Raw genomic sequence first — 15,393 nt, 5'->3', positions numbered from 1 at the left:
CTAAATTTTTCCACATTTATCAAACTCAGCACTTGAAGGTCAATCAATCAACTGAAACTTTCTTTTCATAATTTGTAATGGTAAAAAAACCAAAAACTTGTGATCCTTTGTTCAACATTACATATCTGTTACTATACAAGATCATCAATGGGCTTACCAGAAGTTCTCACCCCAAGTATTCCAGGTTTTGCTACAGAAGATTTGAAAGAAGTTTATGCATCTATTCCAGGGCCTGGATACGCAGGGAGACTCATAATTCGGTTATCGACCACTGGCTTTCCGATGGTGAAGTGGTAAAGGCTTTGAAACTCCAAGTCTTCTAGCCCAAGAACCTCATGAACTGCAAAATGCAAGATCCCAGGTAATTTAGACAGTGATATCATAAACATGACTAGAGTAGCTCAAAAAATATTTCTAGAGTTTTATAATATTCACCAAAATCTCATCGAGAATTATAACTTTAGGTGAAGAGTGATTAAGATATTCATTACTTGTTTAAAACTCACCATAATGATTTTTCTAGGGTATCTATTGAAAGTTCTTTCTACATCCATATGAATACAAATATCCCATTCTTTTTTCAATATATTTGTTCATCAGTTGTATTCAAATGAATAAGATCTTGACACGAAATCAAATTGACTTACACAACAACTCTTGGCCAAAGTTCTATTCCATGACTCACTAACATTATCCTTTGACCAAGCTATTGTTTATCAAATTGATTCTTGTAAATAGACACTAAGAGGTTTTTGTGTACTTTAGATTCCAACCATGAACTAAACAAGTTGGTTTCAGTATCTAATTCTGTTTCTACTCAAACCATTTTTGTGATATCTTCAATAATCCATGAACTAAATTCAAATAGATCGAAGAGACAACAAAATGTCATGGAATACAAAACATTCAGGTATAGAAAAATTAATATAACATCTAAAAAGCACATACCTCCGTCGTCAAAGTAGCAACCAATTCCAGTAGCCGATATACCAACTGCATGTGCTTCAAGGTACAATACTTGACCCAGAACTCCAGTCTCCCAGAACAGACGAGGATACATCCAAGCACCTTTTTCACGCAAAATTGGCTCGAAACGAGCAACCATGCCAAGGCTAAAACACCCATCTGAGGCAATGTCCTACACTAACAAAGCTCAGATCAATTGATCTGCTCAATTTGCTAGATACAAGACATTGATTAAATAGCCAAGTATTTCTCTTGCAATTTCTCTAGGTAGAACAGCACTTTTCAATAACAGAACTTAGTATGATACATGAAAAACATAGGATTACCTTTCCAGAGGCTTTGTATTGGTGGGATCATAATACAATTTGATTCTCAACCTTAGCGAATGCAAACAACAACAACCAAACTTTATCATACTAGGTAAGGTGAGCCATATAGATCCTTCTACATCATTGTACTCTATTCTCTACTATATTATCATCTATATTTAAATAAATTTTATCTTATTTTATCGTTACTAACTAAGTCTTTTTTGATCTTCCTCTTTTTTATTTGATGTGCATATTTATCATACTTTCACATCGTTTAATTGGAAAATTTATTGATCATCTAAATATATATTCATACTATCTTAAATGTATCTTTCGAAATTTTCTCTCAATAAATGGAATCCCGACTTTCATTCTAATTTTCTTATTTCTTATCTATCCATTCTTGTATGTCCACACATCTACCTTAACATCCACATCTCTACAATTCTCATCTTTGTCCATTCTCGTATGTCCACACATCTATCTTAATATCCACATCTCTATAATTCTCATCTTTGTCTATTCTCGTATATCTATACATCTATCTTAACATCCTCATCTCTATAATTTTTATCTTTGTTCATACTCATATATCTACACATCCAACTTAATATCTTCATCTCTATAACTCTCATCTTCTACTCATGTGTTCAGTATATCCGACATTTAACTTCATATAATATAGCAGGTCTAACCTTAACGCATGCAAACAAGAGTATAAATTATGAAATAAAACCATACCTGATGGCAAGAAAGCTGTTTGGAAAGCTCTCGGCAATCTCCTCGTGCCAGTCGGTACAGCGGAAGCATCGCAGGGCAACCCTCTGGCTTGTCCCATTCAAACTCAGACCTCATGGCTTTCTTGAGACGATCAAGATGCTGCTCATTCCGCACCAAGAAGTACAATCCCTTTGGCAAGTCCCGTACCCGGAGAACAAACAGAGCTGCATGCACCTCTGCATCCCAGGTGAGGACTCTGAACGGAAGTGCCATTTGCTTCCCTTGCTTCTCCCCCGTCTCCAATGCTCCTGAAGGAAGGCAATGCAGCAAGATTTGATAGAAGGTACCCCTCTCCATCACATGAACGCCGTCCATATCAACAGCACTACGCCGTCTCCTCACCACCTCTCGTACAGTAAGATCCTTGTAGATGTCGGCCGATATGAGAGCACTCTTGTGAAATGGGTTCACGGAGAATCCTGCAGCGTACGTCGGCGGCTTCTTGACGGCCTCGGCCGTCTTGTAGATTACGTCCCAGCAAACGTGATCCTTGCTGAGAGAATTAGGTTTCCCGAGCCATGAAAGCGATGGGAAACGGGACAAAGCCGACGCCAGCGCAGCGTAATCGACAGAGGGCGGCGTCTCAGCGAAGGGAAATATCAAGAGGGCACAGTCGGGGTGCTGCGCCTCGACCCAGAGGAGACAGCCGCGGGTGGGGCAGTCGGGGAGTGGGTCGGGCGGTAGGGAATCGGAGCGGTCGAGGCCGAGGAAGCGGCCGAGGTCGTCGTGGCCGAGCCCATCGAGGAGGCGGGCGTCCCAACCGAGGGAAGCGGCGGAGATAGCGACAGCGGCGAGGGCATGCCCGACGTCGTGGTTGCAGTAGCGGAACGCGCGTTCGCCATACTTCCAAGCTTCCAAGCCTCGCGCCAGATGATGGAGTAGAAGGCGAGGATGAGGAAGCGTTCATCCAACGGGAGTCCCGGCAGCTCCACGGAGGCTCGGAGCTGGAGGGAGTGGTCTTTGGGGGAGTAATGGGCGAGGAAAGGGGAGGAGGAAAAAGGAAATGAAGCACCTTTTTGACTCTCTGGAAAGGGAATCGGAGGGGAGAGAAGGTGGGATTCGGTGGGATGGAGGTTGCCGCTGGAGGGATTGACGCGGAGGGACCAAGTGGAGAGGCCGGTGGACTTCCAGGCGGAGAGCGAAAGGGAGTCGTAGAGGAGGCGAGAGACGGAATCATGGGCGAAGGGCTGCGGCGGGGGGAAGGATGAGAAGAGCGAACCGTAGAGAGGAGAGTCGCGGGGCTGAGGGGGAAGGTGGAGAAGCGGGAGGACCGGGGAGCCGAGGAATCGGAGAAAGGGATGGGGCTGGTTAGCCCAGTCGAGGCCGCGCGGGCCGCGGGCGTACCCCTCCGTCAGCGAGTGCTTCGTCCGGTTATGGTAGTACACAGCGGCGGTGGCCAAGGAAGAAGACAAGGAGGAGGAGGAGGAGGAGTCCGTCTCTGCCTCCCCCTTCGCCCCCCGACGGTTGCTGGGCGTGGAGGTGGACGACACGACGACCAGAGCTTTTCTGCCGCCACTCTCGGCTGCAGTCGGCAGGAAAAAGGGAGGGAAGCGGCTGGAGTGCATTCGTTTTCAACGGCGCGTTTGAGGATGGTGCCGGAGATTGATCGGAACGGAAGAGGGTCGTAGAAACTTCGGTTGAGTCGGCCCAGTTCCTCGCCTGTGGGCTGTGAAATGCCATGATGGGCCTCCGCCCTTTGCTAAGTGGGCCGACAAATTTAATATTAAATTATTGGTGTAAATTAAAGCAATAGATTCCTGAATAATCATGACTCACGCCTGCCGCCCAGTGCGCACGTGAAAAAGCACTCCCGCGAAAAGTGAAAAAGCAACTCCTGCGAAGTAATTGGTTAGGAACAGGCGCATGACTAATACTTAATAATTTTAATATCTTTAACGTTCATAAATAAATTTAATATTTGAATTTAATAATAACGTATCATATCGACCTTGGTACATATAATAAATAAAGAGGATTTTGAAATTCTTAAAATTTGATTCTCCTACATCATAATCATAAAAGAGAATTGTGCATGTTATATGATACATTTAACATGCACAATTATAATAACGAAGGAGAGGAGAGGAGAGGCAAATAATTATTAACTATTGATCTGTTGTTGGAATAGAAAATCATAAGAGAGAATTGAGATGGTGACAAGGCAGCAAAACATTTAAAAAGGAAAAAAGACACGATAAAATGTGTTCCACGAGGTTAGGTTTAAAGATTAATGCAATGGACTTAATTTGCCACGTTTTAAATCATTTTCATAACCAATCTTAGAGATATATGTTAATTTGAAGTGATGAGTCGGTGATAGTGTTGGTTGATTTGATCAATAAATGCTAAATTTTTTATGTGAAAAATAAAAATTAAATTTGGATAAAATCTAAATTCTAAATTCTAAAAAAAAAGTTAAATGCCAAATTAATTTGCCACGTTATTAGTGTCTATGGATTGTTCGGTGAGTAGGGTAACACATTTGATACGTAAGCGCAGCGTATTTGAAAATTTTATCGATATAGTCCAATTCACTCCAATCACGTGCAACCCACGTGCCATTTTTATCTCGAAATGGTAAGCGTTCGGTTCACCTGCCAATGGTTTGGACCCATGACGTCGACATGAAACGGCTGACCCCAGAGCCGTGCAGGCGACACGCGCCGTTTGTGACGTCGTGCGCCGTACGTCACTCTGCGTCAAACAGACGTTAGACATTCAACAAATGTGAAGTATCGAAGTCGGTCAGGAAAGGCGGTGGCGTTACGGCGCGACTCTTTCTTCCTTTGCCACCTGCGTCTTCTATATCAGGGAAGGCGACGAGCTGAGGCGGTTTCGATGGGGATGGATCCAAACCCGAGGAAGCGAGCGAGCGGCGGCACCGCCGCGGAGGAGGAACCGCGGACGCGGCGGCGCGGCGAGGAGGACCCCACTGACGAGGAGGTGGAGGAGTTCTTCGCCATCCTGCGGCGGATCCGCGAGGCGACGAGGCACTTTGGCGAGAGGGCTGGAGCGGCCGATCACGGAGTGGCCAGGCCCAAGGGGCAGGGCGACGGTGGGGCAGCGCAGAGGTGGCAGCCGGCGTTCGTGCCGGAGGACTTCGAGCATCTGGGAGCGGCGGAGAGCAGCGGGGATCGGAGGGAGAGAGCGGAGAAAGATGAGGGCGCGGGTAAGTGGAGAACGATGAGCCCCGGCGGCGGTCAGTGCTTCGATCTGAACGAGAAGCCCGCAGATACATAATATGCGAGGAGTCGCAGGTAAGTTCGCTTTATAATAATTTTATTTTTTTGCTACAATTTGATGTTTAATTCGCACCGTGTAAAAATATGCAGTAGGTTAGTAAGAGTTGATCAGTTTCAATAATTGAAATGGCTTTACTTTTTCTTCTTTTTTTTAATCGTAGTCAAAAATTAATTCGATCGTTACACATATAATTTCATTAGATGTATCATTTTTGGTCAATTAATTACAATTTCTTTTTAAAAGCCACTCAATGGAACAAGCTTTTTGTTTTTCTTAATCCTTAGGGAAATAGGGATGATAGGAAGATGTAGGAGGCCCTTCACTATATGAAATGAATATAGCTAAGATCATGGAGAATGAATAATTTATTTAGATCGCAAACCCTTGAAGTTTCATTCCCAAAATGTTAATTTTTTTAATCAATAAAGCAGAACTTATCAATAAAAATAAAAAATAAAAAATAAAAATAAAAACATGTCAGGGTTACGTTTTGTCGGTGTAAAAACAAAGAAGAAAAACATAATAATAAACAAAATCAATAATCATTTTAATTTTAATTTTAATTTTAATTTTCAGTAGCACCGGAATCGGCGTGCGTTCTGTGCGGGCTTCTTCCCGTTTCACCTCAAAATTTCGTACGTCTACGACGCATATCAAGAACGTTGTTACTCCTTGTGTTTGCTACCCGATTGCGATCGATCTGAAGGGAATGGCAAACTCGTCGCAGCCACCGGCGATCGCGCCGACGCTGGCCCTCGCTGCCGCCTCGCCCTCCTTCCGCCTCCAGTCTCCGAGCTTGAACTCCATCCGACTCCGCCGCGTCTTCGATCTCTTCGACCGCAACGGCGATGGCGAAATAACCGTTGCCGAGCTCCGCCTCGCGCTCGAGCGCTTGGGCTTGGCCGTCGATCACGAAGAGCTCGCTTCGACCGTGGCCGCCTACGTCCGCCCCGGCCGCGCCGGCCTTGACTTTGAGGACTTCGCGGTCTTCCACCGAGCGGTGGGGGACGCCTTTGTTGGCGGCGACGGCGGCGTCGAAGCGGCGGAGCAGGAGGAGAGCGACTTGAGGGAGGCATTCGGCGTGTTCGATGAGAACGGGGATGGTTTCATATCAGCGGCGGAGCTGCAGGCGGTGCTCCAGAAGCTAGGGCTGTTTGAGGGGCGGAGCGTCGACGGCGTGCAACGCATGATCTCGGCCGTCGATCGCGACTGCGATGGACGGGTGAACTTCTCCGAGTTTAAGAACATGATGCACAACATTGAGCTATCTTCATCTTAATAATTACCAAAAATCGGTCTTTTCTTTTGATACACAACTTGTTCATTTATTCATCTGTGTCCTCATTTAATTTTTATAATGAATGTTTTGCAATAAGAAAAGCAATCAAGAGAATTAACAGGTATGACATTTTTAGACAGCGAGTGAATCAAATGTTCTTTGTAAATTTGATGTTAGATTTAGTAAAAATTTATTTATATTTTAATATTTATAAGTTTGATTAATTTATTAAATGAAATGAATAAATTTGAATATATATATATATATTGGTTCATTAATATTTATAAATAAAAATTATGAATTATTCGTAACCATCCTTGGGCCTCAAACATGATTTCATCCTTGGGCCTCAAATTCGACCTCAAGCGTCGACCTCATCTTCAACTGCTGACCTCGGCCTCGTGACACGACCTCAAGAGTCAACCTCAGGCCTCCTCGATGCAGTTTCACCTGTCGAGTTTGACCTCGGACATCGACTTCATCTCCAATTCGACTTCGGATGTCGACCTCACCTCCAATGCAGCCTCGGGCCCAACCCGATCAACTTCATCTCCAATTCGGCTTCGGAGATCGGCCTCAGGTATCAACTTCATCTTTAGTTTGGCCTTGAGCATCGACCTCATCTCTAGCTCGGCCTTAGGTGTCGACCTCATCTCTAGCCGACCCTCGAGCATCGACCTCATCTCTAGCTCGGGTGCTGACTTCATATTGAGCTTGATTTTGAGTGTCAACCTCATCTCCAAGTTATTCAGCACCAATCTCACTCCTCTTCCACCCCTCAGTTGGGACTCACACCTTGTATGACTTGATAAAGATACGAGGGTGTGGAGATAAGGAGGTGATATGACCGTTTCATGCATGAGATTGCTTTTCTTGGAAAATAGGGAGAATGATAGTGTGTATCTCGAAACATACCATAAATGTCAACGTATATTTGGGAACGTATCATAAATTGCAACATGTATCGCAGAATGTACCATAAATAGTGGTGCATATCTCGGAACAAACCAACAATGGATACACATGTTCTAGAGAATCGGTACATAGATAGCTCTTTAAAAGGTTTCCCACCTCCATGGGTACAGATATGCCCATATAAAATCCTAATTTTTCCCAAGTCATTATCCTTTTTTGCATGAAATCCTAACTTGAGTGTCAGAATGATTTGTTGTGATCCATTCCTGGTGTCATTCTAACCTTATTTTGGAGTATTTTTTAGGTTTCTTCATCCCTTCTGCCTATTTGTTAATCGGCGGCTTAATCATCCATGGTATTTAGTTGGAATAAATTGACGTTGTCTATGAGAAAACTGAGCCAAGATATTACGATGGTTAACACTGAAAGAACTACTAACAATCACATGCCCATCGGAGAGAAGAATCGTGGCAAAGTAGCAGCCATGACACAAGAGACAATCAACCTGATAGTCTCTAAGGCGGTGTAAGAGGCAATATAATGACACCTACTCTTGCAAGCGCCTCTAGCAAAGTCCCTCTTTCCCATGCTGACATACGACCCCTCTAGGGTAGGGAGCCACTGCCACCTATGAGGGCTCCACTAGTTGTAGGCTCAAGCAATACAGGGATAACCTTCCCAAATGAAGATTCGCATGAGTCACAAGCAAGAGAGACGCTTCCTAGTGATCGCAAAGGAAAAATGTCGATCTCCAATGAGGAAAGTATGCAAGGAATGCTTTTATTTAGAAGCATCCTCGAACAGGAACTACCTCATCACTTTCAACAACCACAGCTGGAGAAATACACAGGGTCATCAACCAGAAGATCATCTGTATTGTTTTGAAAATGCCTCCTTGTTGCATCAATACACTGACGACGTTAAGTGTTGAGTCTTCCTGACTACCTTATTAGGCTCATCCCAACAGTGGTTTAGTTGGCTCTCAATCTCTTCCATCAACTCCTTCAACGATTTCAAAGTGGCTTTCTTGCATAATTTGCTAGTAACAAGAGATATCATAAGACACCTCTTAACCTGTTCACCATAAAGCAGAAGCCTCGGGAGACCCTCCGAGAGTACCTCTACTAGTTCAATCAAATTGTTTGGGATAGGTAATCAACTCCATTAGAGATCTTAACTAGCGTCTTTTCCCAGAGTTCAGTAAATGAAGATTTCTTCAAATCTCTGGTGAAGAAACCTTTGATGAGTTACCAAAAATTATTGGCATGAGTTGAGAAGTACATACATTTAGAAAAAAAAACTTAATTTGCACGCAAGAGCAAAGTCATCATAGCACCTCGATCAGATAAAAAGCCTCCCTAGCCCTCGACAAGGAATAAGATTCCCCAACAACTCTTTAATTATGTCCTAACTTGCAAAGAAGAGATGCAGTACAATCTGTAGACTCGGCTCCCTCACCTAGGGAGGTGTCGAGTCAAACATCCCATGGAGAGTCGATCCTCTTTTATACTTATCACTAGTCGTACACTCATGACACTTAGGAGTGCCTAAAACTTGCTCAAGAGATCAGTCGGGTTACAAAGAAACGACATCAAGGAAGGAGGACTTTGTCCACCGCTATTAGGCATTCACCCAACAAGTATGCTCGACGCGACAACTTAAGAGATCAATCAAGCAGATGCCGAATTGATCCTATCCCTGGGCGAGAACTAGAACCATCTCGATGTCGTTCCTTATATCGCCGAGATGATTGCCGAGATCACGACAGAGACCATCAAGACAACACCTCTAATCGAGGTATCATCAATATGATTTCGGATGGTTCCACTGATGGAGACTTCAACTGTGCTAGGAAGGCTCACGAGCAGAGGTTGGAGAGTTATAGTGTGGGTATCAGAATAGCAGAGGAGAATGAACCTCTGATAAATTTTGGGCCTCGAGATCTAGAGAGAGTCTCCACTCCATATGATGATGCTTTAGTAATCTACACCACTATCGCTAAGTATGATGTGGCTAGAGTATTCATGGACATGGGAAGCCCGGTTAATATATTGTTCAAAGATGCTTTTGATTGAATATAGATTAACCGAGAAGAATTACAATCCATGTCGACTACCCTATTTGGGTTTATAGGACATAAGATACAACTGCTAGGGAAAATCAATCTTCCCCTCTCATTAGCACAGGAGTCCTTGAAGCAGACTCAGAGTGTCATCTTCATAGTGGTTTATGCTTCGCCTTCTTATACCATCATCCTTGGAAGGTTAGCTCTCAGCTCATTTTGCACAGTGCACTTTATTTTTCATCAAAAGTTGAAGTTTGTGATAGCCGATCAAGTCGGCTCAGTCAGAGGAAATCAGGTCGCTGCTCGAAAGAGCTCATTTCGAATGGTGCTCTATCCTTTTCATCAGAAGCTAAAGTTCCCGATAGTCGATCAAGTCAACTCTGTTAGAGGAGATTAGGCCGCTGCTCGAAAGTTCTATGTGGAGATAGTTTAGACCGACCTCAGGAAAATGCAAAGGACTTAGAGTAGGGAAGTGCACTCTCTATAGGAGGTGCCCATAGTTCATGAGAAGGAGGAAGCTCATATTGTACCTGGCTAGCCTGACTGTGATACATAGACAGCTATTGACTTGACACCTGAGCTTAAAGACAGACTGATCACTTGCTTCATTCAAAATAATGACATTTTGCCTAGGTGCCTACAAGGTCACTAGAGTGGCGCCCACCATGATGGAACATCGACTCAACATCCTCCCCGAGTCTCAATATATTTAGAAAAAGAAGCGACACTTCAGACTCGAACAAGACAAGGTGAACTCCTTAAGGTAGGATATATGAGAGAAGTCCAATTCTAGTCCTAACTGGCAAATGTGGTCCTGATGCCTAAACTAGGAGGCAAATGGTGAGTCTGCGTCGACTTCCAGGACCTCAATAAAATCTATCCCAAAGATTGTTATCCACTCCCTAAGATTGATCAGCTTGTGGATTCGACCTCAGAGTGCAAACTTATCTGCATGTTGGATGCATATCAAGGGTTTCACTAGATTCCCTTAGCATCCAAAGACCAACAAAAGATTAGTTTCATCACCTCTAATAGAATTTTTATTATACAGTTATATTTTTTTGGATTAATGAATGTAGGGATTGCCTACCAACGACTTATGAATCGATCTTCAAACACTAAATAGGCCACAACATCGAGATCTATGTGGATGACATATTGATCAAGTCGGTTCAGGTTAAGAACTTGATTAGTGATGTTGAGGAGACATGCAGCGCCTTACGAATATATTACTTCAAATTAAACCCATGCAATGCTTGTTTGATGTCAAGAGTGGTCACTTCCTATGCTATGTCGTCACCGAGAGAGGGATAGAGGTCAACCCCGAGAAAGTCCAACCCTTGTAGAATATGACTTCACCAAGAAACATTAAGGAGGTCTAGAGGTTAGTAGGGTGAATCACCGTGCTATCATGATTCATCTCTCAGTCGCTACAAAGAGCCTCCTGTTCTTTAAGATATTATGCAAAACAGTCCGATTCTCATAGGATGAGAAGTATGAGCAGACTTTCACTGACCTAAAGATATATTTAACAAACTTGCCTATCCTGTCCAAGCCTATGGTAGGTGAACCTTTAAGGCGGTATTTGATGGCCTCTGAAGGAGCTCTTGACTTGGACATGATGTGGCAAGAGAGCAATGTCTAACGACTCATCTACTTCTCAAACCATCTATTGAAGGACACCGAGAGTAGCTATACCACATTGGAGAAACGTACCTTAGCATTGGTATTAACCACCCGCCGACCTTGACCTTACTTTCTCTCATATTCCATCACAGTGCTTATCAATAGTACCTTGGCTCAAGTGTTAACTAACTCAGAGGCTTCTGGATACTTGATCAAATGGACCATAGAACTTGACGAGTATGATGTCTAATACTAGTCAAGGATGGCTATCAAGGCCCAAATCTTGGCCGACTTCCTGATCGAGATCTCCGACCCAGAACTGGAAGAGACTTGGAAGATCTTGTTGGGAGCACTGCGTTTGCTAGAGGGGAGTGAATAGTAAATTTTTACTCTTGCCTACAAAATTGTTAGCGGAAGCACAAGACAAAAGCAAAACAAAATTAAACTAATGCTAACTCGTTCGATTTACTTAGTATCCACCTCTACGAGATGACTAATCCAAGGATCCATACACACCACACGAATGTTCCACTATGAAACTTCTCCTTCTTAAAGCAATTTTTAAAGATGGAGAAACCTTTACAAATGATCTTTTCATCTTACAAATGTGTAGTGAAGGTTTAGGGGAAAATTTTGAAAGTCACAGAGCTTGAAGATCGTGCAAGGAAGAAAAAGTGAAAAACACTTGCATCTCCAATCTTCAATCTGTCTTTTTATATTTTTCTCAATACCAGTCTGTTGGGATATATAAGACTTTCCCATCACAGTCGACTGCCTCAGGGATCAGTCGACTGGTGGACTTCAATGGCTCTGTAGATTGATTTTAATTCTTCAGCTGTCAGTCCAACGTTCACATATCAGTCGACTAAACTTTCCACCAATCGACTGGCCAGTCGACTAGTCAATGTCATTCACTCGACCAAACTTTCTGTGTGTTTCGAATCAGGACACCAGTCGACTGATGTTAGTCCCAGTCGACTGGTGAAGCTAAAAATCACCTTTCAGCTTCCTTCTTCATCCCTTAGCCTTGACTCATGCCTTCAAACATCTTCCACAAGCCTCGTGCTCATCCTTGCACTTGCTTGAGATGTTTCCCTCAGCTTCGTTATGCTAAGTCTTCCTTTTGCCAAGAGGCCGCACCTCCTGGGACTTCACCATTTGCCAAAAGGTCGCGCCAAGAGGTCCTCGGGACTTCACCATTTGCTAAGCCTTCAAACCTGGACTTTCTTGTATACTCAATTCACACATGTTAGATCACCAACATTGCCTAACTTAAACACATTTAGCCAAACATTAAAATTCAATAATACTTGGGGCAAGACTGTACCAACAATCTCTTCCTTTTTTATGTTTGACAAAAATTTATTTAAATTAGGTCTTTAATATGACAAGATATAATTTCAGCAAAAATAACCATAATCATGAAGCATAAGACGATAAGCATGATAAAAGCATAAGAACATGTAAATTCTAACTTAAACCAAACTCATTTTCCCTCCTTTTTTGACAGACACCAAAAAAATTATAATTCCATAAGGAGGTAGAAACGAACAAGAGCTAGGGCAACCATCCAAGCAAGAGCCGCATCCCTTTGTAAAATGAAACTTGTTCTTTCAGGGACACACTCCCCCTAAAGCCCTACTTCTCCTATACCATGCACCAACAATGTCTTTTCAGAACCTAAAATATAAATATGATCAATCCTATAGACCATAAAAATGCTCTTAGAGCATTTGTCAAAGAATAGTAAGGCATAGGATGCGCAAATAGCCAATATAGGCCAAAATCATAGTTTTTCAGCCCTATCAGTCGACTGATATCTGAGTCAGTCGACTGGTGTCTGAAAATTAGAGTTTTCAGAATCGAATTTTAAAAAAGCATAAGTAATTCAATGTATGATGAAAAATCATGAAATTTCATACGGTCATTACTTACACTAGATACAATAGGAGAAAAATATTTTGAGAATTTTTGACCCATTAAAATAAGAATTTGATACAAAGTTTGAGAAACCGTGAAACTCTTAATGGCACAAGAGCTTTGTATTAACATACTCAATGGACAAGGCTATCAATAGGTAGACATCACTAAGACATCCTTATAGAGTATGTCTAAAAAGTAAGGATGGGGTCATGATGGAAATATGACTTGTTAAACGACAAGAACTCCCCCTAGATCTATACACCATGCTTATAGAAAACAAACAATAATGCAACATATAAACATGTATCAAAAGATAATTGATAAAATAGAAATGACATAGCATAGAAATGTTTAAACTTCATACACATAGTGACATCAGTGAATAGAATAAAATCCCATAAATCATAATCCTCAAATATAGCAACGATGTTCGAGATACATAAACTATCAAATCACAATACAATCTCGACATCGTCCTAACTCAACCAAGTCATCTACTCATCATCAGCAGGAGGTGGAGGAGGAGGAGCCTGGTATGACAGGTGCATGCTCCGCATCATGTCATACATCTCTTGCTGTCTCTGATCAGCTGCCACCCAGTCCTGACGAAGGCCCTGGACCTCCTGGTGGTAGCCCTAGACATCGAGATGGTAGACCTGAACACCCTGGTAGTAGGTCTGGACCTCCTAGTGATAGATCTGAACCTCCTAGTAATATCCCTGTAGCTGCTGACCAAAATCTTGAAATCCCTGATGCACCATCCCCTCTAGATGGGAGATCCTCTCATCCAAAGCACTGACAGGGGGTGCATCAAACGCAGGAGGAGGAGGAGCAGCAGCAGCAGCAGGTGCATCGCCAGCCTCTTCCTCCTCGGACTCAGAGGAAGCTACGCGTGCAACATCACGTGTCCATGTCATAGCACCCTCATAAAACACTATCCTGACCAACTTTAGATGACGTGGGCCAAGATGATCATAATCCTTAGATAACTGATGTATGATTTTTATAGAAACATCAACTCCTCTAGATGCAAAGAAGTATGTAAGAATGTGACCAAATGTCATGTATAGTTTACCATGAGCTGGACCCGAGAAGTACACAATGGATGTAAAGATATGAAGAGCAATATCTATATCAAGATGTTGCTCCAGAGCATATATCATAATAAGATGAGGAAGGCATATCACAGCTTGTCCTCGGGTGACAATCGGAAGAATGCAGTCAAGAATGATCCTATACCATACGTAGTGGGGTGCAGACATGTGAGTGACTTTAAAGATTTTTCGAAGTGGATCCCTAGGAGCGCCAAAATAATGGCGATGGATATGATCAATGGTGACATGTGAGAATGAACCCGTTATGGGTCCAACAACATCAGGAAAATAAATGAACGGGTTCTCGAAAGCCCGACACCGTAGAAATGACCTAAGAATCTCAGAGTTGAACTCAATGGGAATTCCTCCTACAGTAGACTCATATCTACTCTCATCCCCACCGATGGGACATAGGTTAACATAGAACTCCTTGCATAAGTCAAGATTGACATGATGCATGCAACTGACTACGGACTCTAGTTGATAATGCATGATGATGTCAAAAAGATGAGGAGTCTTGGCTTGAAAATAAGTCCGATTAAGATACCGACAATCCATGAGTTGGAATTCGGTGGTCTCAAATGGGTGTTGAGCACCCGGTGAATAAAATCGTGGTACTCTCAATCCTTGAAAAGAAGGAGGAGGGATGTCGGGAAGAGCCCTCCCCCTGCCTACGAGAGGCAACACGCTTTTGCCTAACTCTACATGCAATGAGACAAATGCATGATCAATGTGATCCAAGAACATGCAACAAAATACAAAGTTAGCCACATAATTGCAAAATAAGGTAAGGAAATGAAAGGGCTAAGTGGGGATCATTACCTTCGCTCTATGGATCTTAAAATGGAAGTAGAAGATGAACTAGCCCAAATGACCACTTATAAACCCTAGGTTTGCAAAGGTAGAGTGGAGAAGAAGGTGGGAAAGCAACAAAAAGGGATTTGGGATGCAAGAGATGGCCGGAGGACGCGAAAACGCAGAGAGAGCAATGAGATTGGCAGTAACCCTAGGGTTACTAGTCGACCCACACGCGATTTATTTTTATATCAAGGTCGCCATCAGTCGACTGATAGGTGGCCCAGTCGACTGATGTCAGTTGACTGAGGCCCACATCAGTCGAATGACCCATTTTAAAGAATCTCACAGAATTATTGGTCGAGTGAAAAATGGGTGAGAGTCGACTGGTGCTAG

The 15,393-nt window shown here is 43.0% G+C and overlaps 1 protein-coding gene and 1 pseudogene across 1 annotated transcript; one reads left to right on the top strand and one right to left on the bottom strand.

Moving 5' to 3' along the window:
* Positions 1–32: 32 nt before the first annotated feature.
* Positions 33–3,622, bottom strand: LOC141839352 (uncharacterized; annotated as a pseudogene).
* Positions 3,623–6,009: 2,387 nt separating this feature from the next.
* LOC141839353 (calcium-binding protein CML42-like) lies at positions 6,010–6,609 on the top strand. The gene has a single exon (XM_074727081.1). It carries the CDS (start codon positions 6,010–6,012, stop codon positions 6,577–6,579), a length of 570 nt encoding a protein of 189 aa, XP_074583182.1. The 3' UTR covers positions 6,580–6,609.
* The last annotated feature ends 8,784 nt before the right edge of the window (positions 6,610–15,393 follow it).

The sequence above is a fragment of the Curcuma longa genome, chromosome 11 (assembly GCF_044706935.1).
Source record: "Curcuma longa cultivar G26 ecotype Majalengka, Jawa Barat chromosome 11, ITB_CL_G26_1.1, whole genome shotgun sequence".
Lineage (NCBI taxonomy): Eukaryota > Viridiplantae > Streptophyta > Magnoliopsida > Zingiberales > Zingiberaceae > Curcuma > Curcuma longa.
The sequence above is the reverse complement of the archived record's forward strand: the minus strand, read 5'-3'. Positions and strand labels throughout refer to the sequence as shown.